This window comes from Nerophis lumbriciformis, linkage group LG22 (assembly GCF_033978685.3).
Source record: "Nerophis lumbriciformis linkage group LG22, RoL_Nlum_v2.1, whole genome shotgun sequence".
In the NCBI taxonomy this organism is placed as follows: domain Eukaryota; kingdom Metazoa; phylum Chordata; class Actinopteri; order Syngnathiformes; family Syngnathidae; genus Nerophis; species Nerophis lumbriciformis.
Window position 1 is genome coordinate 13717596 of NC_084569.2, and position 26777 is coordinate 13744372.

A 26777-nucleotide genomic window follows, 5' to 3' on the forward strand; every position below is an offset into this window, starting at 1 on the left:
ATTTTGTGATTAATTGGTTAACTTGTTATTTTTGCCAGCTATAAAAATGTTCCACAATGTGGTTGTATCCTACGGAGCCCCTAAAGGGACATGGAGGGAAAAAAATGTTTTGCGAGATCTCGCAAAAGGTTTTTTTCCTATGTCAGTGAACCGGAAGTAAAACAGACACAGCGATGGTGAACCGGAAGTGAAACAGACAAAGCGATGGAGGAGCCTACCCATCATCCGTGGGAGAAGTTTATTGATTTCCATTTTAGTATTGGCTTAACATATAAATACATCAAATCCGTTCTTGCACGTAGACATGGCTTTGACATAAAGTGAGAGACATCTGAAAAGAATACTCAGGGCGAGGGGGCTTTCTCGTCGTAATGGGTACTGGGATCTTGCGGTCCAGGTTGAATTCATCAGCAACGAACTACACTATTCTGGCCAGCTTCACGGGTACCGGTGGATGTACGCTAAATGTAGAGAACATGGACTACGGAACCTCCATGGTTGCAACTGACGTATTATGGTCCCACAACAGAGCACAGATGATGGGTAGGCTCCCGCATGCTACCGCTCCTCCATCGCTGTGTCTCTTTTACTTACGGTTCACCATCGCTGTGTCTGTTTTACTTCCGGTTCACTGACATAGGAAAAAAAAAACTTTTTGCGAGATATCGCAAAACATTTTTTTTCCCCTCCATGTCCCTTTAGGGCAGGGGTGGCCAACCAGTCAGAGACTAAGAGCCACTTGTTTTTACTGTGTTACTGCAAGGAGCCACATCTTACACATGGGCACACATGAACATCACCCCATGCCTTCCTCACTCTCACTCTCACACACACACACACACACACACACACACACACACACACACACACACACACACACACACACACACACACACACACACACACACACACACACACACACACACACACACACACACACACACACACACACACACACACACACACACACACACACACACACACACACACAGACCTCTGCTCAGCCAGATTTATTGTAAATGTCACACACTCCTACAGTACTAAGACCAAGGGCCAGTTATTTTCAACAATTAACATTGTGTGCACTGTCTCACACACACAAACTCTCAGTTCAACAAAGTCTGCAAACAAAAATATAATATTTTTTCTGTTACTATGCATGTTGCTTAGTGGGACTTCTGGCATTCCTTGTGACGGTGAAGATTTGAAGCTTTGAAATGCGCTAATGACGCCTGACATATAAGGCAGAATGGCTTGCCATGACGTTCAACAAAAAAATATAAACTCTCCCACTCTGTTAAAAATGTCCGGTGTTCTTCATATTTTCGTTTTGCTGTGATTTGTTTCCCTGCCATTTTGAGAGCGAACTTGTCACAAATTGTTTACTACTGTGATCTGACGCACATGCACGTTTGACGTCACTCAAACCGGCTTTGGCTTCTTCTTACGTTAGACTGACCATACGCATACCTGCCAACTTTTGAAATCAGAAAAACCTAGTAGCCAGGGTCCAGGGTCCAGACGCAAAATGATTATTAGCATTCAGACAGGTTAAAATGTTGCTAAAACCATCACTTTTCTATCAGTCACAGTGACTTTTCAAAACAAAAATATTACAGCAAAAATCATATGGGTTGATTGACATGTTTATTCTGTAAGCTAACTTCAATAGTTTGAAATTATTTTGACAGTTAATGCCAGTTATCCTGTCAACCTTGTGATCAGCCAGTGCGATTGGAAGTCCATGCTCAATTATTGCCTCCGTAAATAAAACTTCGGCATTTATCACATCCAAAGAATCTGTTTGGGCGACGAAAAACGTTGAAAGTTTTCCACTTGTATCGCTAGCAACGGCATTAGACTTGTGTTTTTTTGTCCCAACGTGGTCTTTTACATCGCTAATTCCTCCGTGTCCGATCGAAAAATCTTGTCTGCACAAGGTGCAATTCGCGTAGTTTTCACCCTTTTTGGAACGGATAATTATTCCCGGATAGGCTTTTGAATATTCTTCACGGAATGACTGCAGTTTTCTTTTCGGTTTAAGACTCGTTTGCGATTTTTCTCCGGCTGATTCCATGATCGTTCGCTCGTTTGGAAACAATGGCAACTGGTGGCTCGTGCTTGGCAGCGGTGCTATAAATAGCCTCGCGCATGGCATTCGGAATGGCTCGATAGGAAGTTACGGGAAGCAATGTCGATTGTCATTGTTGTTACGCGATTTCGTGAATAAAACTTTAAAAAAATTTTTTTTTTTTAATTAATGAAAAAACATATTTTTTATCACTGCAACCGTAACCCGGAATAGGTTGATGAAAACCGTACTAATTACGGGAAAACCGGAGTAGTTGGCAGGTATGCATACGTCCTCTTTTTCCCGGACATGTCCTCTTTTGCGGGGCTGTCCGGGCGGGGTTTCTTAAATGCCTCTAATGTCCAGCATTTTGAGTTAGTGTTGCGTGTATTTTCAATGTACGTCCAGGGTTAAGAACGGGTTAAAAACAAAACAAATTGTGGAGGCATGTGCACGCAACAGCATTCGTGAGGGAAGGGCAGAGCACTACAAAGCACAAAACAGCTGTGCAGGGCGAGAGCTCGTCTGCTGTGTTTTGTTGAAATATAATTAACTTGTTTTGAGGCATTATTTATATTTACATTGTATATAAGAGGTTATTTGGAATATTTCTACCTCTGCACTTTTTCTAAAACTGTGAATGTTACAGAATATAAGTGTGACTTATTTTGTTCGTTACCGCACTTTGTGTGTCTTTTTACGCATTGAAATCAGAAAGGACGCGCAATTCCTGAAGCCCGCGTGTCTCCCGGACGCGGATTATTTTTTTTTACCTTCCGCCCGGTTTGCTTGTTTTTGTATTGTCTCGATTATCGCTTTCCGTCAGTGTTTTCTTTTGTTTATATTTGCCGGGTCAAATTTCCGTTCCCGTTTATTGCGTTTTTATTGGTCATAAATTTTGATTCGCCGAAAGTTTTATCAATGACAAATACTGCCTCAGTTTGCACTCAGACAAGTTTACCGCAAAGGGGCTGTCAAAATAAAGACTTCATGGTAAACACTGAGGCACTAATAGAGTTGTTACACCTTTCCTGCTTCCGGCTCCCAGACCGTAGTCGAGGAGCGCAGGGGAGACTTTCCTCCAGGGCCGATGTACTTCGGGGGTAACACCCTTCACTTTACCCGGCCAGTGGATTTTTACAGCTCCGGACACGAGGGTGAATGACGAGGCCGGCGGTTTGTTGCAACTTTGTGACTTTATTGGTGTCTTGCACGCAGCCATCCACCAAGCTACTAGCCCCCACAGGCACTCACTGTTACCGCTCTCTCGCCCACCCGCTCAGACGTCACTCACCTCACATGCTGTCATATCTTAAAGGGACACACACACACATACGCTACTCTCATAACAGAGTTAAGAGCCGCATGAAACCTGCCAAAGAGCCGCATGAGGCTAGCGAGCCACGTGTTGGCCAGGTCTGCTTTAGGGGCTCCGTAGCATCCCCCCATATTTGGGGTACATTATCATAAATGGAATTTTGCAATTTTTGAAAATTTAATATTAAAACAGAGAATAATTTCGCCACACCTAGTGTGTGTGTGACAATCATTGGGACTTTAACTTTAACTTAACTTACTGATTAATTTTGTATTTACATTCCAAATAACTAACTAAAATATGTGGGAATTCTACTAATTATGTGTAGCACTTTTGTTTGAAATCATACTAAAATCTCCAAAAAAAGATGCCTCTAGTGTTCAACATGTCCAAGTAGAGTTTGGTCATGTGATTCATGAGCTGCTACCGACAGCAGCACCTGTCCTCTGATCCTTGACCTTGCGACCCAAAAGTATCGGTGCGTGGCCTCTCCGGGTCACTTATTGTTTTTCAACCTGACTAATATGTGGCATGGAGGCTCGCTGGGGTAGAATGCGCATGCAGCTGTTGCCAGATCAGCTTCAAGAGCGAGCGTACAGTCAAGAAGGGAGTGTTCCAGAAAGAAGTCCATCTTTTTATGCATCAAAAAACAACAATGGAATCAAACACCCTGATTTGCTTACATGCTGATTCATCAGTGATTGTGTTGTTGTGGTAGTTTGGAGGAGGGCGGGGGGGTACAGCAGACAACCAGTCACCGAAGCCCCCTGTTAGAATGTCAGGTCAGCAACCGGTGTGTAGTGCGGAATGTGTGGGAGCTGAAACAAGCTGCGTTTACTGTCAGGCACCCAGTGTGGCTGTTTGACATTACCATAACATGCCCGTTCACATATATACCAGCATAGATTTACTGAGATGCATTTAGCAATAGACAATCTAGTTTGTATAGCAGTAGTAGATTTACTATTTAATGAAAATAGCCAGCAACACATGTGAGTATAGAAAGATAATTGCCTACAGTCAAGGATGGTGGTGCTTCCATCAAAGTCTATGAGCGCATGAGTGCTGTCGGCGCTTGGGAGAAGTGGTTCATTGAGAGAAGCAGTTAATTCCAACATGCGTGACATTGTGACCTTGGGATTCCTTGAACTGGAGTTGGACTGAAATAAAGAAGTTGTGCATGAAACAAGCTCAGATATGACTGCATGCTTACAGTCACCAAAAAATGGCAAATGGCCTTTTGCAGTGTTGAGGCAGCACTTTTCACGCTTTCACACGTTACAAGTCCTCTTGTATCGAGTCTGAAAGCCGGAGACGAAGAAACGAAACAAACAGACATACATAGCAATTTATCGATGATCGCAACCTTATTAAGTTAATTTTAATTTATTGTTTGATGGATTGACGTATTGACTATTGGCCAAGTCCTACAATTGTATTACATTATTTAATGCCTCTGGATATTGCATTTAAAGTTAAAGTTAAAGTACCACTGATAGTCACACACACACTAGGTGTGGTGAAATCACCCTCTGCATTTGACCCATCCCCTTGTTCCTCCCCCCGGGAGGTGAGGGGAGCAGTGAGCAGCAGCGGTGGCCACGCTCGGGAATCATTTTTGTCATTTAACCCCCAATTCCAACCCTTGATGCTGAGTGCCAAGCAGGGAGGTAATGGCATACTTGCCAACCTTGAGACCTCCGATTTCGGGAGGTGGGGGCCGGGGAGCGTGGTCAGGGGTGGGGAGGGGTGTGGTTGGGGGCGTGGTTAAGAGGGGAGGAGTATATTGACAGCTAGAATTCACCAAGTCAAGTATTTCATACATACATACATACATACATACATACATACATACATACATATATATATATATATATATATACTGTATATATATCCTGAAAATATGCAAAACAACTGTGTTTAGATAATTGATACTTCAAACTTGCATAAATAAATATTAAGGAATATAACATAACTTGGCTTCTGAGAGCTTCAAAATGTAATGAATAAAATGCTAAAGTTGTTGATAAACAAGCAATTATTTTAATAATTAAATATGGTCATTTTAAATTAATTATTATGATAATTTAAAATAAATTATTTCAAATATGTTTATTTTAATGTATAATTCTATGGCTGGATGTAATGAGGAGTCATAAAAAATACAAATAAAAATACAATTAATTTTGATGTTTTTAGCAAAATATAGTAAAAATGTATTTCGTTTTTTTTTTAAATTAATAAATATATTTATTTTTAGGTAAGACAAACATAATAATACAATTTATCTCTAGTCTGGATGATTTAGTTCTTGTCACCCTGTTGTCCTCCCGTCATGAAAAAAGGCTGTCCTCACTCAGGTCTGCATGGAGCTGGAGGGGGCGTGGCCTCCAGCTCCGGCTGAAAATCAGGAGATTTTCGGGAGAATATTTGTCCCGGGAGGTTTTCGGGAGAGGCGCTGAATTTCGGGAGTCTCCCGGAAAATTTGGGAGGGTTGGCAAGTATGGGTAATGGGTCCCATTTTTATAGTCTTTGGTATGACTGATCTCAGGGCGAGCACTCTAACCACAAGGCCACTGAGCCATTTAACGCTTTTTATTGCCATTTAAAGGGGAACTGCACTTTTTTTTTTCCCCCAATTTTGCCTATCGTTTACAATCATTATGAGTGACAAGAACGCACGTTTTTTGTTTTTTTCTGGTGGTGGGGGGGTTAAAGATGATAAAAAAAAACACTTGGAAGATGCGGCTAATGGGAGTCACTGTTGTAACCTTCAAAGCCCTCTAAAACCACTTCAAAACCCTCCATTAACATTTTATGTACACCCTGCAAGTCTATATATAATGTAGTCACAGACACGTTCATAACATTATGCAATATGTACAATATTTACCATATTTTGGTCATTTTAATCATTGCCAGGACTGATTATTTCAGCGCAGTGATTCACGTTTCCAGGCTTCCATAGTTTCTATGTGTCCTACTTCGGAAGAGAAACATTAGTTTTTTCTAATCATGGCAGATTCGATAACCAACAACAAAGACGACTATTTTTGGACAAATGAGGATTCACAATTGTATCTTTTTGATGCTAAATATACGGAGGAAGAACGACTGCTTCTAGAAGCCAGCACGAAGGAAGAGTGACACGTTGGATCAGACGGAAGCTGAGACAGTGAGGTGAAAGTCGCTCGAAGTTGCAAAATAAGGAATTTGGAGCCAAGGTGTTTCAACATAAATGGAGTGCTTACACAAATAAACCAGAAAAAGTGTCCCCGACCAGCTGGGCCACGCAGAGAACTGTCCATCGAGTGAGTCACACTTTATATTAACCATGATACACGCAGCATGTCATGTGTGTATCATGACAGACAGCATACGTTGTCTGGCTATCTATGTACAAACAAAACATGAAATATAATGAAAGATATTGTAATATTATTGTTCATGTTTTTCAGTCATTACAGTTTGGTGTCTTATCACATTGTGTTGTGCATTACAAGCTCAAAGGCGTTTCATGCTGATGTAGAAACAAGCTTATATTTTGCCATAGTTAGCTTTTACGGCTAATAACGAAGCCCGCCGATGTGTTACTACGCTAGAGAAATAGTTCCTCAGTGTTCGCTCTTACAATAACAATGTCGCTACAGCTTGGTTATTATACAAGTTACAGAATGTAAAATAATTATTGTTGTATTTTTACTTGATTTAGAGGTAGAATTTATTGCTCTCATTAGCTGCATTGCTAGCAATCAAGAACAAACTTTTGTCTTCATGTCTCTCATAATGATTGTGAACGATTCCCCCCAAAAAGTGCAGTTCCCCTTTAAGGCCTAATTTTTGTAAAATCCACTTAATGACTAATTCTTTCTAATGCCCCGCAGAAACCATGATATTGCTGCACAAGCTGTACAGTGACTACTCTAAAGTATATACAAGTTTCACTTTTATACTCTGGATATTTCTCATTGCAGAGAGCTCAAACCACTCGTAAACGTTTTTGTGTGTCTGTCTGCGGAGTAAAACTATGGAACAAACTGGACTTTGGCAACACAAGCAATGCCAAACTATTAATGGATTTAAATTATTATACAAACATGGGGTCTGGTTCAAATATAGAGACGAGGGTCTTTAATTTGACCTGCTGTTGTACTCTGTCTCAAAGTGTTAACATGTGCTCAATGTTTCCTTACCATTATTGCTATGTTGTCTATTACCATTGTTGGTATTTTGTCTATTACCATTGTTGGTATATTCATTATTCCTACATTGTTGATACAAATTATTGTTACAGTTGAATAATTATTGTTACCTGTGGTAATGCCACCATGATACAACATTTGTATTATAATCCTTGAACAAAGTAAGAGTGAAACTCATGTGAATAACCACTGAATGGAAAACTGGGGGTGGGATTAAATAAATTATCTTCTTCCCACTCCCTTTCAGGCAAAACTGGACAATCATGCATTACATACTATACATTACCTTTTGCACTATATTTATTTATATTATTATGTGATGTCAGCTTTGTACTTTTTTTGTTATTATTTTTTATGTCATTGCCTGAAATAAATAAATAAATGGAAAAAAAATAACGAAAAATACTATTGTCCCTTGAAAAGGTGTACCGTCATTAAAAATGGTTGCTTTTATGAGATACTGTAAGTCAAATTATCCTCCTTGGATCGTGTGTGTACATGCAAGTGTGTGTGTGAATGTGTGTGCGCGTTTGTGTGTGTACAAGGACAAGGTTAATTTCTCTACCAAGTTCAGATTCACACCCACACGCACACATTGATCCTAGCAATTTGTCTCGGACAAAATGCCACCATAAGGAAAAATCTTCCCCACAATAAAGCTGGGCTGTGTTGCACCACAAAGACAGAAAGACAAGAGCACACACAAATGCATAGACCCAGCCCCCATCCTCCCACAAAACCCTGGTAGCCCTACAGACATATCCTCTCTTCTTCACTTGTCTTTCTCTCTGTCCTCATTCCTCCATGCCACTACTCCAAGCATCCTTCTGAATTTCGTGTCGAGATGAATATTGCATTCCAGAGTGTACAGTACAGTACAGTGTTTTTATAGTCATAGACTTCCATAGACTGTATGTTAAAATTAAGTAAAAACACTTAAGTGACACTGCATTTGTATTCATTGTTCTCACCTCGCTTCTCAACCCGGGCCCAGAATTCCTTGACAGAGTTGGGAATGTCGCGAGTTTCCCTCAGGTTCGTTTGCCACTGCCGCAGCTCCTGCACATAAGGCTGTGCTCTGACCTGTATAATATAGAATCACATATTATAGAATAGATGGCAAGTACAGTACATTATCACCATACATTAAAAACGATCAGAACTTTCATGTTTAGTTATTTTATCTTTTGATGTATTTGTGCTGAAAGATTTGTCAGATTTCCTACAAAAAGTAATGAATTGTAATTTCATTATATGACATTGTGGGGTTTTCACTACATTAAACAAAGCTATGCAGACAATATTATAAAACGTTTTTTTTATTTATTTTTTTTATTTTAAGTTTTTGTTTTAATATATTGATAATTGTCAAACAAATCTGGCAACTAGTGAATATATTTTTATGCTGACATTAAAAAAAACTAAAGGGGTTTTCATTTATTTTTATCTTCATATTGTGGCTGTACTCAAAGTTGGTGTTTGTTTTGTATGTGAAATTTCATATTATACTTTTGTAGAAATAAAGTTCTGAAAGAAAAAAACAGCTTAAAAATAAATGAAGTACATTACATTTTGAAAAAAGCCCTTGTGTAATCAAATGCAATTTCAGTTAAATTAAAATGAGTCACTGTGATGTGAGGAGTGAGAGAGAACCTAATACACATTATCAATATCGTATTTATTTGTATCACTTTTTGTCCGATTTGTCCTGCAAATTTAGTCTGCTTTCCTACGACATGTATTGCACTGTAATTAGTAGAATATATAAATTGTGGGCTTTGGATTTATTTTTGAAAATGAATGTTGACAAAATTGTAATAAAAAAATCCAAAATATTACAAAGACAACAATTAAACAAACTGTTACATTAAAAAATACATACAAATATAATATCCATCCATCGATCCATTTTCTACCGCTTGTCCATAAGCAACAAATTCAAAAACATTTAAATTACATTCAATCTTAAAAATAAAAACAACATAATGCAAATCTATCATTGGGAACGTCTCTGCGCTGCTGACCCGTCTCCGCTCGGGATGGTTTCCTGCTGGCCCCACTATGGACTGGACTCTTACTATTATGTTGGATCCACTATGGACTGGACTCTCACAATATTATGTCAGACCCACTCGACATCCATTGCATTCGGTCTCCCCTAGAGGGGCGGGGGGTTACCCACATATGCGGTCCTCTCCAAGGTTTCTCATAGTCATTCACATCGACGTCCCACTGGGGTGAGTTTTTCCTTGCCCTTATGTGGGCTCTGTACCGAGGATGTCGTTGTGGCTTGTGCAGCCCTTTGAGACACTTGTGATTTAGGGCTATATAAATAAACATTGATTGATTGATATATTTTCAATGGAACATATAAAATGTTGCTGTTGTTTACTTGAGTCATATTGCAGTCTACATGTATCTCTTATGTGTGACTGCCATCTACTGGTCACACTTATCATTACACCAAGTACCAAATAAAATAGCTTCGAGGTCGGTAAGCACAACCAGAATTATTCCGTACATTAGGCGCACTGTTGAGTTTTGAGAAAAATAAAGGACTTTAAGTGCGCCTTATAGCCCGCAAAATAGGGTAGTTATCTTAAGTTAATAAACCAAAAAATAAAATGAACTCATTTATGTAAACAAAATGTAACTTCATTAAATATTGAACATCTTGAAGGGCATTTTTTCATAGTTGGAAAACTAGATCAGGGTGTCTTTTTAGTTGCCATCACATGATCACCACATTCTCGCTTGTTCGTCCGTGACAGTTTGTGCTCATGTACATTTAGTAAGACTTCCCATAAAATGTAATGCACTGTATAGTAAATCGTAGACTATGACAAGGCCTCATATTTGAAAATGAATGTTGAAAATATTTTTCAAACCACCACCAATTAAAAACAAATCAGGCCCTTGTTTTTTATACAGACATACTTATGGCCGACTCTGTGCAATGGTGGGTCCGGAAGCCACACTGTATTGGATGTAATGCTGTTATTGTGTAGAAATATGGGGAAATAACTACAAAAGTACACTTCATTCATTAACGGTGTTCCAAAAAAGATCAGTTAGAATAATACATAATGTTGGATATAGAGAACATACTAACCCCTTATTCATAGAATCAAAAATACTGAAATTCCACGATATAGTGAATTTGCAAACAGCTAAAATTATACACAAAGCAAACTATAATCTGCTACCCAAGAATGTACAAAAAGTATTCTCAACAAAAGAGGAGAAATATAATCTTAGAGAAACATTTAATTTAAAACATGTGTATGCACGTACAACACTTAAGACCTTCAGTATATCAGTATGTGGAATTAAATTATGGAATGAATTAAGCAAAGAAATCAAACAATGTACTAATATGATCCACTTCAAGAAACCCTTCAAACTTAAAGTGTTTACAAAGTACAAAGAAGAAGAACCATGACAAACATTCTGAATTGATCTCATCCATCCATTAATTTTCAAACTAATCTTACTTATCTCACCATATGAAATATAACTTACTCTACCAATTATTATTTATTTATTTTTATTGCTATTTCTTGTGGAGTATATTGTGAATAAATTGAGAACAGGAAGTGAACAAAAGTGTTAGCAACTGCTATGTACAGGAAAAGGGGTAGGATTAAATAAGCTCTGCTTCTTCCTACTCCTTTTCGAACATGTTGAATAGAGAAACTGGAAATTGTGATGTATGTTATATGCTTGTATGTTCCAAATAAACTCAAACTCAAACCGTTATTGAGATGTTCTACTAACTGCTTAACCACCTATTTTTCTACCATTACTCTCTGTTACTTCAACAATAACTGCGGTTACTTGAATACAGTGCAGAAGGCACAGGATGGTTGTTTACTGACAACAATAATCCACTTAGACGTTCCCCCTAAAAAGGCCCTCTTTGCTTTCATCATGCAGCCTTTTGTTTGCTGCAAAGCTGCCTGGGAATGAACTAAACTCTGAGTCTGGCCTTCATGCACATTCATTCACCCTGCCATTCTGCCTGCATGTCAACTTTTCGCTGACTCATGCTTTTGCCATTCAAGTGGCTGAGCGCGACCTTTCGGCAGGAAATAAGACGCCGAAATGGTTCATTTTTAATAGCTTGTAGAGGAAACTATGGGCTACAGGAGGTCCTGCGTGCATTTGACATATTTTCTGGATGCGCGTGGCTGCACGTGGGTCTTCTATTCAAACCATTCATGTATGGCGGCAAGCTACTCATTCAGCCGGAAACGCAGACCTACTTCTGCTGTTGACTCCACAGCAAACTGGGTGACAGCCAGTGTGTGTGTGTGTCTGTGTGCGTGTGTGTGTGACTTTCAGCTCTTTTAGCTTACGTCAAGTGAAATCAGTACTCAAGCTGCCCTACTTTTTTGGATAACAAAATAGTGCAAGAGAAGCTGCCGCAGTAAACTTAGCTCACTTTCTACTGATTTAAGGAAGAACATGGTATCATTTTAACTTGAGACATATCTGAATGCAACCAAAATTTCGAAAAAATATGCCTCCAATAACTTCTCATCAAAGTTGGTGTTTTATTCCAATTGTATAACAAACAATGCGACACATTGAGATGTGTAAAGTGCAATGTGTGTGAGTGTTTTGTTGTGATTATGCTTCAATATAAAAAGTGTTTTTATACATGTATGAAAAATAGGAATCTTACATTTGCACGTTTAAAAATATGTCCAACTGTCCATGTAACGGATGCCAAGTATAGTGGCTGTGTAAACCTGCACTCATTGACACCATAAAGGGGAACTGCACTTTTTTTTTTTTAATTCTGCCTATCGTTCACAATCATTATGAAAGACATGATGACGGATGAATTTTTTTTTTTTAATGGATTCAAAATAAATAAATGTGATCAAAAGTTCGCTTAAAATTGAGTTTTTTGATTGAGTGAAACTTTTATTAGTAGATTGCACAGTACAGTACATATTCCGTACAATTGACCACTAAATGGTAACACCCGAATAAGTTTAAGTCGGGGTCCACGTTAATCAATTCATGGTAAAAGCCTATGGGAGCCGTTCAATTCCGCCGATAGAGCCCCTTAAAAAACATCCAAATATCTCCATTAGGGTTTTATTAACGTATATTAACATTGTTGCTCTAGGGGAAACTGGGTAACATACGGCACACTGACAAAGGTTAACCTATTGTTACTATAACAATCTACCAGGTTAATATAGGTTGCTTCTCTTTCTTTCCCTCCATTTTTCTGCATTCTTTTGTATCTCTAGTTATCATTACGTATATGTATTGTTGCATTTGAACAACTGTATCGTTGATAATAGAGGTAAATTATTGATTATTGGTATTGTTCATTATCAATAGCGCTATTTTTATTGGTACCGTATTTGTATTGCTCCATTTGTAGTGTAATAATGCTCATTGTTATTTCTGTATTATTATTTATTTCGCTAATTGCTTCTTTGCTATCACTTTTACCATGATATTTGTACTTATCGTATTTGCTGATGTTGCTCTATTGTTGTTGTTATTGTTGTGTTTGCTGTTGTTGTTTTTGTCTCTCTGTCTAATCCCCCTCTTGTCCCCACAATTTCCCCCTCTGTCTTCCTTTTTTTCTCTTTCTATCCCCTCCTGCTCCGGCTCGGCTGCATCAAATAATAATATAAATACATGTAATAAAGTCAAATACAAATAAGGCAACAAGAGAAGTATCCTACACTTCTCTTTTGTAAAGTAAATCTGAACAGCCGATATGGGCATCTACATCAACTATATGATTTGCCTGAGAAGCTGGACAGGACAAAACAAAAATTCCTCCACTAGGGTTTTATATACATGATGTAAGTACATACTGTATGTAATGTACCGTATTTTCCGCACTATAAGGCGCACCTAAAAACCACAAATTTTCTCAAAAGCTGACAGTGCGCCTTATAAGCCGGTGCGCTTTATATATGGATTATTATTAAGATTCATTTTCATAAAGTTTCGGTCTCGCAACTACGGTAAACAGCCGCCATCTTTTTTCCCCGTAGAAGAGGAAGTGCTTCTTCTTCTACGCAAGCAACCGCCAAGGTAAGCACCCGCCCCCATAGAACAGGAAGCGCTTCTTCTTCTACTGTAAGCAACCACCCGCCCGCGTAGAAGAAGAAGAAGCGCGCGGATATTACCGTACGTTTCATTTCCTTTGTGTGTTTACATCTGTAAAGACCACAAAATGGCTCCTACTAAGCGACAGGGATCCGGTTCATGAAAAGACGCAATCTCTCCATCCGCACACGGATTACTATTTCACAGCAACTGCCTAAAGACTTTCAAGAAAAGCTGGCTACTTTCCGTGCATATTGTAAAAACAAGATAGCTGAAAAAAAGATCCGGCCAGAGAACATTATCAACATGGACGAGGTTCCACTGACTTTTGATATTCCTGTGAACCGCACTGTGGATACAACGGGAACACGTACGGTGAATATTCGCACCACAGGGAATGAGAAGTCATCCTTCACTGTGGTTCTAGCTTGCCATGCTAATGGCCAGAAACTTCCACCCATGGTGATATTCAAAAGGAAGACCTTGCCAAAAGAGACCTTTCCAGCCGGCGTCATCATAAAAGCTAACTCGAAGGGATGGATGAAGAAAAGATGAGCGAGTGGTTAAGGCAGCGTTTCTCAAAGTGTGGGGCGCGCCCCACTGGTGGGGAATAGAGACATGACAGGTGGGGCGCGAGGAACGGGAGGAAATTTCACTTTAAATTTTTTTTTAAATTATTATATTTTTAGATTATTTTTTTTACTATGCTTTCATTTTCTATACACACTGTAAATCACTTTGTGATTCTGTCTGTGAAATCCGCTATATAAATAAATGGAAAGTACCGGTACTTATTTTTACTGTAGGCTTTATATTTCTCGGTAGGAGCGAAAGTTTGACAGACATAGCAACAGTAACTAATGGGGGCGGGGCTAAGCGGAACAAACTTTCGCGCGGATGGGTAGCAGGCTAATGTGTGGATCACAATTACACAAATATATACATTTGTGACTCACACCTCAAATGTCGTCGAGCCAGAGCAAGCACCTGCAGAGAAACAAAAATCTGACGGGCACACTGTGTCATTCACCGGGAAGCACTCGCGTCAAGGCAGCTCAGCCCCGAACTCAATGAGGTTTTAACAGATGTTGTGAGCACGGTAAATTTGATCAAAACACGACCACTGAAAGCGCGACTGTTCTCTGCACTGTGTGAGGAAATGGGAGCTGATCATACAGCCGTGCTGTTTCACAGTGAAGCAAGGTGGCTCTCCTGGGGGAAAGTGCTGTCACTTGCCCTGTCTTGCCAAATGCATAGCTCCTCCTTTTTTTTTGTTGCAAAGATTGCAAAGTGGCACTTTTATTGTATTTATTATTGAACTTGATGCAAGTTATTTGATTTATTATTGAACTTGATGCAAGTTATAACACTTTTTTTGATTTATTATTGAACTTGATGCAAGTTATAACACTTTTGTTTTATTTATTATTGAACTTGATGCAAGTTATAACACTTTTTTTGATTTATTATTGAACTTGATGCAAGTTATAACACTTTTTTTGATTTATTATTGAACTTGATGCAAGTTATTGGATTTATTATTGAACTTGATGCAAGTTATAACACTTTTTTTGATTTATTATTGAACGTGATGCAAGTTATAACACTTTTTTTTATTATTGAACTTGATGCAAGTTATAACACTTTTTTGATTTATTATTGAACTTGATGCAAGTTATAACACTTTTATTTGATTTATTATTGAACTTGATGCAAGTTATAACACTTTTTTGATTTATTACTGAACGTGATGCAAGTTATAACACTTTTTTGGATTTATTATTGAACTTGATGCAAGTTATAATAGTTTATTTATTTATTATTGAACGTGATGCAAGTTATAACACTTTTTTTGATTTATTATTGAACTTGATGCAAGTTATAACACTTTTGTTTTATTTATTATTGAACTTGATGGAAGTTATTTTATTTATTATTGAACTTGATGCAAGTTATACCACAGCTGCAGTTATTTTATTTATTATTGAACTTAATGTTATTTTATGTTATTGAGCTCGAATGTATACAACTTGATGTTCAATAAATTTGAAAATGTTAAAGCTTGGCATTAGCGCTCTGTTGGGGCGATGGGGGCAGGTGGGGCTTGAAAACTCCCCCTTGTCCAAAGTGGGGGATGACAAAAAAAGTTTGAGAACCACTGGGTTAAGGTAAGTTTACGCGAAGAGGCCGGGTGGCTTTTTTCACGCAGCTCCGTCCATGTTGATATACGACTCCATGCGCGCCCACATCACGCTGGTTTTTAATATATTATTAAAGTTTGACTGACCTATCTGACTGTTTTTTTGACATTCCTTTAGCGCAGTTAGATGCGGCTTATAACACGGGGCGTCTTATAGGTGGACAAAGTTTTGAAATATGCCGTTCATTGAAGGCGCGGCTTATAACCCAGGGCGCCTTATGGTGCGGAAAATACGGTAGTAACAAGCACATTTATAATAACATTTAATATTCATAGATTTTGATTATTTTAAGCATAGGCGTAGGGTTGTACGGTATACCGGTATTAGTATAGTACCGCGATACTAATGAATCATATTCGGTACTATACCGCCTCTGAAAAGTACCGGTCCTCCACCCCCCCGCGCCCCCGTCGTCATCACGTCGTGATATTGCTGGTTTACGAGCATGTTCGGCAGCGCACAATCACTGAGTACTTACAAGCAGACACAGTGTGTAGACAGAAAAGGGAGAATGGACGCATTTTGGCTTAAAAACTGACGATAAAGGTGAAGCTATAACACTGAACCGCCCTCAGGAAGAGGTGCTTTAAGACATGGCTAGCTAGCTGGCGGCTAAAGTCCAGCCCCAGTCGGCAGTGTTTTAGCTACTTCTAAATCACTAATCCTCGCCTCCATGGCGACAAATAAAGTACGTTTCTTACAAGTATCATCCCTGCAGGACGAAGAATAGCTAAATATGCTTCACTACACACCATAGCTCACCGGCGTCAAAATGTAAACAAACGCAATTGGTGGATCGACACCTAACATCCACTGTAATGATACCAAGTACAGGAGCGTCTCTAGTCAATACTACTATGATTAAGTAGATATTTTTTGGCATCACATCTTATTTCTTTTTTTTTAATTTAGATTGTGTTTATAATCTCAGAGATACATCCCTGCACACATATGACCAATGTATAATCCTGTAACTACTTGGTATCGGATTGATACCCAAATTTGTGGTATCATCCAAAACTAATGTAAAGCATCCAGACAACAGAAGAATAAGTGATTATTACATTTTAACAGAAGTGTAGATAGAACATGTTAAAAGAGAAAGTAAGCAGATACTAACAGTAAATGAACACCTAGATTAATAATCAATTCTTATACAGCTTGTCCCTCATAATGTTGACAAAATAATAGAATGGAAAATGACACAATATGCTACTGCATATGTCAGCAGACTAAATTAGGAGCCTTTGTTTGTTTACTTACTAATAAAAGACAAGTTGTCTTGTATGTTCACTATTTTATTAAAGGATAATAAACATATGTTTAATGTACCCTAAGATTTTTTGTTAAAATAAAACCAATAATGCAATTTTTTGTGGTACCCTGTTTTTAGAAAAGTATCTAAATGATTTTGGTACCGGTACCAAACTATTGGTATCGCGACAACACAAACATGGCACATTAATTTCAAAAACGCATCACAACTTTGTTTTCTTCATCACTGATTATTGCTCACTGCAGACTTTATGAGAGTCAACAAACACAATAAAACATCACTTACTGTAAAAGGGCTGCTGTCATTATATTCACATTTAGATGAAAAATGTCTCATAATCCTCCATGCATGTGTTGCCTTCACTATAAGACTTATATACGTCTTATTATACGGCTTTTAATTTTTTGCGGCTCCAGACAGATTTGTTTTTTGTATTTTTAGTCCAATGTGGCTCTTTCAATGTTTTGGGTTGCCGACCCCTGCTCTAATTCTGTCTGTTCTTGGACGGGTTTGTAATGAAAATGTAATTTCATTGTACTTTTTAAGTGCAGTCACAATAAAGTTCCATCTAATTCACACACACCTGGGATTCACACTCAATATGGGACTACATAATGCCTTGCTCATGGGCAGGGACACTTCGGCTTACCCACAAACCGTTCCGATTGTTTTGCTTTTCTTTTTTTATTTGTTACATGCAGGCACAGTCCATATCCATCTGCCAGAGTCTGCCAAAAAGCTATTTTTCACCCATAGTTCCGCCTAGAATGACAAAAGTCATCTTAAAAGAAAAAAAAAAGACATATTTACATAAACATATTGCAATTATAACACATTACTAAGATAAAAAAAGTACATTACAGACAAAACAAACCAACAATCAAACAGTAAACAAAGACATGAGCACATACACAATGCAAGAGGTGTAAGTTAATGTTGTCAATAAGCCATTTCCGTAATTGGATCTTAAATGTAGCAAATTTCCAGATTTCTTTAACAGACTGATTTATTGCCACACACCAAATGTATTTCTGTGAAATTGTAGCTGTCATAATCCAATGCTTACCACTGCTTGTATATTATCTTTATACTTTAGTCACTGAAAAGGCAAAGGTAGCCATGCGATTCTTTTGACCCACATAAAAATGCATCGCTGAGCCTTGAGCTAAAACCCTGACTGCTTTCTATAGATATTTTGCATTATTAAATGCTTTACAAATATATATTTTTTCCTCTATGACCATTGGGTGTCTGGCAGTGTTCTAATTCAAAATGAATGCTAAAAGTGATTATATGGAACAGTAGAGATGATGACACAGACTCAAAGCACTGCCTATTAATTACACAGTGGCCACTCAGCTGACTGGCCCCAAGAGAACTTGGGCGAAGCGTGTGTGTGTGTGTTCTTGTATTTCTACCCTTCTTGAGACATCAAGGAAAAGTATCTTCCATATGAGGACCGGTCAACAAGTTAGGACCGAAATCTTGGTCCCAATACGGAAAACCATTGCATCTAATAGAGAATATCTCATTTGCCCCCCTGGTGGTGAAATCTATCAAAATTAGGGTGGTCCCAAAAAGGAGGGATTTTTCAAATTGACTGTGTGTCGGTTTTAAAAGTGCTCCCCCTCTGGTCAACATATGTAATAAGAAGTGTGTGTAAGAGATTCAAATGCACCCCTTTTAGTCAAAATGAATTAAAACAAATAAATAAATATGTGTATAGAGAAATACTGTAATAACTTAAAGTAAATAATGAAGATTAAAAACGAATTACAAACAAAAAATAAAAAAGCAGTCTTTTTCTCACGTGTCGACCTTTTTCTTATAAAATTGGGAACAATTTCTCATATTCTTTCTGTTTCTGTAATATTGCAATATTTCACATTTTTGTGTAAAACTATTACTTTTTAATGCAAAATGGCGATATTTGTCATATAAAATTCTGACTTTTATCACAATATTGCCAATTTTTTTGTTGTTCTTGTAAAATAGTGACATTTTTTGAGTAAAATGTTGACTTTTGTCATAATTTTGCCAAGTAAAATTGCAATTATTATTATAATATTTCCAAAATTGTTAGTTTTCTTATAAAATTGTGACTTTTGTAGAATAAAATTACAACTCTTTTCGTACAATTGCCAAAATGTTAAGCTTTTCTTGTAAAATTGCAACTGTTCTTAAGTAAAATTCCAACTTTTATCATAATATTGCACAAATGTTCAATTTTTCTTGTAACATTTTGACTTGCGTTGAGTAAAATTACGACTTTTGTTATAATACTGCCAAAATTCTAAGTTTTTCTTGTGTAATTGTGACCTTTTTCTTGTGACATTCCAACTCATTTTTCACAACAAGCTTTTCTATATTTGCATAGTATGTATATATTATTAATGTTGTAAATACAGATCTTAATATATCTAGAAAGGGTGGTCCTAAAGAGGTAGGCATTTTTCAGAGGTTTCAAGAAGGTAACAAATACAAGAATGTGAATGTGTGTGTGTGTGTACATTTGTGTGTGCATAGCAGTCAGAAGCATGGATGAATGGATTAGAGAGAGGGTCTAAGGCGCACAGTGTAAAGACGATTATGTAATGTGTTTAGAACCTGCAGCCCTTCATATAGTATGACAGGAGCGGAACAAGAGACAATCGCATTATAGTGTCAGCTTCTTTCCACTCTTCTTCTATGACTACACTGTGCAATGTTTTGATCGGTGCAAAGCTGTGAACTTGCAATATATGCACAAAAACAGGCTTGTGTCATACACACAGACACACACACACACACACACTGCAGTCAAAGCTGCGTCACACACAGGTTATATAACAGGCGAGAGAGTATAAGAGTGAAGGAGGGGTTGTAAAGCTTTGGGGCTGACAAGAGCAAGAAAATTTGGGATGAATATAAATGTTAATCCTGTGATGCTATTATTCCGTTTAAATATGTGCAGTTAAAAATAGACAAGGGAGTCAGGCGTTTGAGGGAGTCTTACATTTAGACATTTATTTTGTCAATAAAGCCCTCAATAGCCACAATATTATGTACACTTGCATAATGTCATGGGATCTAACAAGACAGCTGTCCCACAGATACACAAAAATAAAGTTCAATTATGATTTGTCAATGATTGATAATCCTGAAAGGGGGTTGAATTAATGTTTTAATTTAAACAACATGTGAATACTACATTACACTTGCCGCACTCAATGATAAAAAACCTTTGTATATGTGAAAAGGAGTGGGAAGAAGCATTAGCTTATTAATTCCTACCCCTTCTCCATCTAGTACTTAGGAATATAGGTTATCTCACTTCCTGTTTTTTTATCCATATATAAATTGTAATTAGTTTTGCATTTAAAAGAAATACAAAAGGTGTGTTGCCCATTTGTTGTGTTTTGTATGAATGCAGGTTATGCATTTTGTGCTATAGTTGTGTTGCCAGAATCAGAGACTGGTATACTGCCAATAGCTAAATGTTTTTGTTTTTGTGATCTTTTTTTTTTTTAGCTCTGCAATTGTTTCCCTGTAAGTATTGTACTTATTACACATAAGCTGTTTGACTTTAAAGTGTATCTTAGCTGTGTATTTAATTGTCCGGTTTGGAGGTGTTGAAATCATCCTATAAAATTGCCTTTTTTTTAAAATGCATTTCTCTTATGTTGGAATGTGACAGAGAAGTTATTTTGGATGTCATGTAAGTCATATTAACATACTTAATTTTTGTATGAACAGGTTTTAAGTCATGGAGGAGAATCTATTCCCAAGTGGGCCGGACGGGTAAAATCATGGCAGCATAACTTAAAAATACAGCCACAACAACTTCAGATTGTTTTCTTTGTTTTACTTCAGCCCAAAATAGAACAAGCCCATTTTGAAAATGTACATATCACAAATAATTCTCTTGACAAAACAGTTCAAGTTAGTTGAAAATTCTGAGGAAAAACTTGGTGGAGTTTCAATAACACCATGAGAAACACGATAAACTTAGACTTAATCTTAGTGTATCTACAAAGCAATTAAACTAAGTCACAGCCCATCTAAGATTGAACAAAAAACAAAATAAAGCGTAAATAAAAACTATTCTATGTATCGACTACCTCATTTGTCACTTACGCATATCAATCCTGTGCTAACTCAAGAAACCACACAAACTGAGGTAGAAACTATTCAAGAGGGTTGAGTTACTCCTTGCTTTCTCGGCATCCCTGTGTATTGGTAGAAAAATAAAAGCTGTGCAACGTGTGAACAATTTTAACAAACCAAAAATAAAAACTTAAAAGACTGACAGTATTGCCGTAAATCACACACTGTTCACTTTCTTTAAATTTGCACAGAAAACAATTTTCACAGAACTATATCAATGTGGAGTGTCTCATGCAGCATTTTAAGTGGGGATACCAATTGTTTATTTTAGTCCTGTTTGTTCAATATTGGGTCGAGGAGAAGTCGCAGCCCCGCTTTACTATGTACCTCTTGCTTGGTATACTTGCTCTCCCAGGTATAAACTATTTGCTTGCCTGGCAGAATTGCTATTGCGACATCAGTGGACACATTTAGAACAGCATCCATCCATACATGCATCCATCCATCCATCTTCTTCCGCTCGTCCGAGGTCGGGTCGTGGGGGCAGCAGCCTCAAAAGAAAAGCCCACACTTCCCTCTCCCCAGCCACTTCGTCTAGCTCCTCTCAGGGGATCCCGAGGCGTTCCCAGGCCAGCCAGGAGACATAGTCTTACCAATGTGTCCTGGGTCTTCCCTGTGGCCTCCTACTGGTCGGACGTGCCCTTTACACCTCCCCAGGGAGGCGTCCGGGTGGCATCGTGACCAGATGCCCGAACCACCTCATCTGGCTCCTCTCGATGTGGAGGAGCAACGGCTTTACTTTGAGCTCCTCCCGGATGACAGAGCTTCTCCTCCTATCTCTAAGGGAGAGCGCCGCCACCCGACAAAGGAAACAAATTCTGGCCGCTTGTACCCGTGATCTTGTCCTTTCGGTCATAACCCAAAGCTCATGACCATGGATGAGGATGGGAACGTAGATCGACCGGTAAATTGAGAGCTTTGCCTTCTGACTTAGCTCCTTCATTACCACAACGGATAGATAGTGTCTGAATTATTGAAGACGCCGCACCGATTCGCTGTCGATCTAACGATCCACTCTTCCCTCACTCAAGACACCGAGGTACTTGAAATCCTCCATTTGGGGCAAGATCTCTTCCCCAACCCGGAGATGGCACTCCACCCTTTTCTAGGCAAGAACCATGGACTCGAATTTGGAGGTGCTGATTCTCATTTCAGTCGCTTCACATTCGGCTGCGAACCGGTCCAGTGAGAGCTGAAAATCCTGGCCAGATGAAGCTGTCAGGACCACATCATCTGCAAAAAGCAGACACCTAATCTTACAGACATCTAATCTTGCAGCCACCAAACCGGATCTCCTGACTGACTGCGCCTAGAAATTCTGTCCATAAAAGTTATTTACAGAATCAGTGAAAAAGGGCAGCCCTGGCAGAGTCCAACCTTCACTGAAAACGGGTCCGACTTACTACTGCCAATGCGGACCAAGCTCTGACACCAATCATACAGGGAGCGGACCGCCACAATCAGACAGTTCAATACCTCATACTCTCTGAGCACTCCCCACAGGACTTCCCGAGGGACACGGTCAAAAAGTCCACAAAGTACATGTAGACTGGTTGGGCAAACTCCCATGCATCTTCAAGGACCCTGCCGAGAGTTTAGAGTTCGTCCACAGTTCCAAGACCAGGACGAAAACCACACTGCTACTCCTGAATCTGAGGTTGGACAATCCGGCGTAGCCTCCTCTCCAGTACACCTGGATACACATTACCAGGAAGGCTGAGGAGTGTGATCCCACAATAGTTGGAACACACCCTCCGGTTCCCCTTCTTAAAGAGAGGAACCATCATCCCGGTCTGCCAATCCAGAGGTACTTCCCCCGATGTCCACGCAGTGTTGCAGAAACTTGTCAAACAAGACAGCCCCACAGCATTCACAGCCTTAAGGAACTCAGGGCGGGTCTCATCCACCCCCGGGGCCTTGTTACCGAGGAGCTTTTTAACTACGTCAAAAACATCAGCCCCAGAAATAGGAGAGCCCACCACAGATCCCCCAGGCACTGCTTCCTAGGTGGGATTGAGGGCTTGAGAAGGTCTTCGAAGTATTCCCTCCACCGATCCACAACATCTGCAGTTGAGGTCAGCAGCACACCATCCTCACCATACACGGTATTGACAGTGCACTGCTTCCCCCTCCTGAGGCGGCGGATGGTGGTCCAGAATCGCTTCGAAGCCGCCCGGAAGTAATTTTCCTTGGCTTCTCAAAACTCCTCCCATGTCCGAGATTTTGCCTCAAACATATGGACCCTTATGTTTGAACATTGTGTTCGTCATTGACAATCTGTGACAAGCACATAAGTTCAATAACAAAACACCACTCGGGTTCAGATCCGGGCGGGCGTTTTTCCTAATCAAACCTCTCCAGGTTTTACTGTCGCTGCCAATATGAGCATTGAAGTCACCCAGCAGAACAAGGGAATCACCTAAGGGAGCAATCTCCAGTACTACCTCGAGGGAATCCAAAAAGGGCGGGTGCTCTGAGCTGCTGTTTGGTGCGTAAGCACAAACAACAGTCAAGACCCGTCCCCCCCACCCAATGGCAGAGGGAAGCTACCCGGGTTAAACTCCAACGTGCAGGTTTTGAGCCAGGGGGTAACAACAATTGCCACCCCAGCCCGTCGCCTCACTGTGTGCAACGTCAGAGTGGAAGAGAATCCAGCCCCACTCGAGAGAACTGGTTCCAGAGCCCAAACTGTGCGTTGAAGTGAGTCCCCCCCAAGGGAGGTGACGTTCGACGTCCCAAGAGATAGCTTACGTAGCCGAGGATCGGATAGCCAAGTGCCCTGCCTTCGACTGCCGCTCAGCTCACACTGCACCTGACCTCTATGCCCCCTCCTATGAGTGTTGAGCCCATTGGAAGGAGGACCCACGTTGCCTCATCGAGCCCCAGCTCTGGGCCAGGCTCCAGAGAGGGGCCCCGGTGACCCGTGTCCGGGCGGGGGAAATTTGAGTCCTCGTTCTTCTCCTTCATAAAGGTCTTCAAGCTGCTCTTTGTCTGATCCCTCACCTAGGACCTGTTTGTCTTGGGAGACCCTACCGCCCCCGGACAACGTAGCTCCTCGGATCATTGGTCCACGCAAATGCGTCTACCTTATCAGAAAGTACATTTAGAACAGCAGTTTCTTAAATTTAAAACTGCTCAATTTTACACTTATCAAAGATGTACGAGCCGCACATGCACATGTACGTAATAGCAGTCTCAGAGAAGCAAGTTTTTACAATAAATATAAAGATTTTTATTTTTGGACAATTCTTCTACATGAATTACTAACGTATTTACAATTTTTTTTTTTACAAATATACCAACCACTTTTAATGCAAGCCTCTTTTTATGTAAGCATCATATTTTGTATGGTATCTTATTAGCACGTTGTTGTGTGTGTGTGTGTGTGTTGTTATTTTATAATAGGAAGTTATTAAAAATCCAAAGGTCACATGTTTGTTTCAAAGGCATAATGTGACACACACGCACACACCCCCACTGAGTCACTGCCTGCCAAAAATATCTTGTGTAGCTTAAATAAGTTATGATTTTGTCCACCAGACCCTCAGTCAACCTTGCTTTCTGTCAATGCTGCATTCAAGATCACCTCGGGGAGAAAACAGTTGTTAACCATTTGCTTGACCCTATTTATAATCCTAATTATTATCTATCCATCCATCCATTTTCTAGCGCTTGTCCCTCTCGGGGTCACATTGGGGTGCTGGAGCCTATGATAATTGATATTCTCTCCAACGGGGTGGAGGCAAACTTGGCTTCTACCAACCATCTAAAGTTACACGGGCTTATTTCAAGCTCATGCATCATAGCATCGCAGGATCAACAAACAAAACATGACGACGACAGACATGTTCACACAAAAAGTAGAGTGTGAAAATATATGCATTTGTTTCTGCTGCTCTGTGCACGCTTATGTATTAATAATCATACACAGGAAGGAGGGGGGGGAAGCGACCCCAGCAGGGATGACATAAGCAAGAAGACGCTGAATTAAACGCTCTAGGCCTGTGGCGCAGTGGCAGCCAGCAGCGCCCTCTGCCGGACGTAATGCAAATAAAGAAAGACAGCAGCGGTATACTGTCAGTGTAAGGTACCATCATTAAAAATTAAAAATTACTTGTGGAGAAATGTATAGCAAACATATAAAAATGTAGTATCTTAATATTCTGGTGTTAAAAACCATGTGGTTTCTGATTGGGAAATATCGTTCTATTTTTGGCCATAACTTTGGCTGTGTGACTCTTGACGGAATGTTTTTCCTTTCCTCGGAGGACTTTTTTCATGTTCAAGTTTAATATTTTTATTTATAATTTTTTTTTCCATTTATCAATGATACAATTTTAGCCCGTTACGTAATGCCAGGTCAAAAAATTCCTCGGGCAGTTGAGAGAATTTGGATTCATATTTTGTTTCTATTTTTTTTTCCATCCATCCATCCATCTTCTTCCGCTTATCCGAGGTCGGGTCGCGGGGGCAGCAGCCTAAGCAGGGAAGCCCAGACTTCCCTCTCCCCAGCCACTTCGTCCAGCTCCTCCCGGTGGATCCCGAGGCGTTCCCAGGCCAGCCGGGAGACATAGTCTTCCCAACGTGTCCTGGGTCTTCCCCGTGGCCTCCTACCGGTCGGACGTGCCCGAAACACCTCCCGAGGGAGGCGTTCGGGTGGCATCCTGACCAGATGCCCGAACCACCTCATCTGGCTCCTCTCGATATGGAGGAGCAGCGGCTTTACTTTGAGCTCCCCCCGGATGGCAGAGCTTCTCACCCTATCTCTAAGGGAGAGCCCCGCCACCCGGCGGAGGAAACTCATTTCGGCCGCTTGTACCCGTGATCTTGTCCTTTCGGTCATGACCCAAAGCTCATGACCATAGGTGAGGATGGGAACGTAGATCGACCGGTAAATCGAGAGCTTTGCCTTCTGGCTCAGCTCCTTTTTTCCTCAAATCTCTAAATCAACTTCAGTTTCAAATAAAAATAGCACACGTCATGTTATTATTATTATTATTTTTAAACACTTTACATGCCTATTCAGGGAGTTAATTTCGTGTATTTTCCCCAAAAATATTTTAATACACTTTAGTGCTCAATAAGAATAGCAACAAGGCTATGTTTTTTTAACCTAAATAAAAATAGCAAATATGTCATGTTTTTTACCCTTTAAATGCCCATTTGACCTAATTATGTAAGTCTTTTTTTTTATTTTTTTTAAATGTATTAAATTAATTATCTTTTTAGTACATTTTTAAGGATTGTGGGTACTGGAATAAAGCTCTGTCGTGAATATACACAATCTTAGTAATTATACTAATTTGGATGCATTTTTTTTTTTTTTTAAAGACGATATTCTAAACCTAATAGTAGTTTAGTATTATGACTACCATTATAACTTCATTGTTTTAACTGTAGAGTCATTACACAATAATAAATGCATTTTCCAATTTCAGGGTTTTAATTTTGTACGGATTAAATGGGCATTCAAAAG

General features: G+C 39.4%; 1 protein-coding gene across 1 annotated transcript in view; it reads right to left on the bottom strand.

The window, feature by feature from the left end:
- Positions 1-26777, bottom strand: part of iqck (IQ motif containing K) — a 37323-nt gene that overhangs the window by 3757 nt on the left and 6789 nt on the right. The window contains exon 8 of the mRNA XM_061974205.2: positions 8563-8674. Within this exon, the coding sequence (XP_061830189.1) occupies positions 8563-8674 (112 nt within the window). The remainder of the gene's footprint in view (positions 1-8562; positions 8675-26777) is intronic.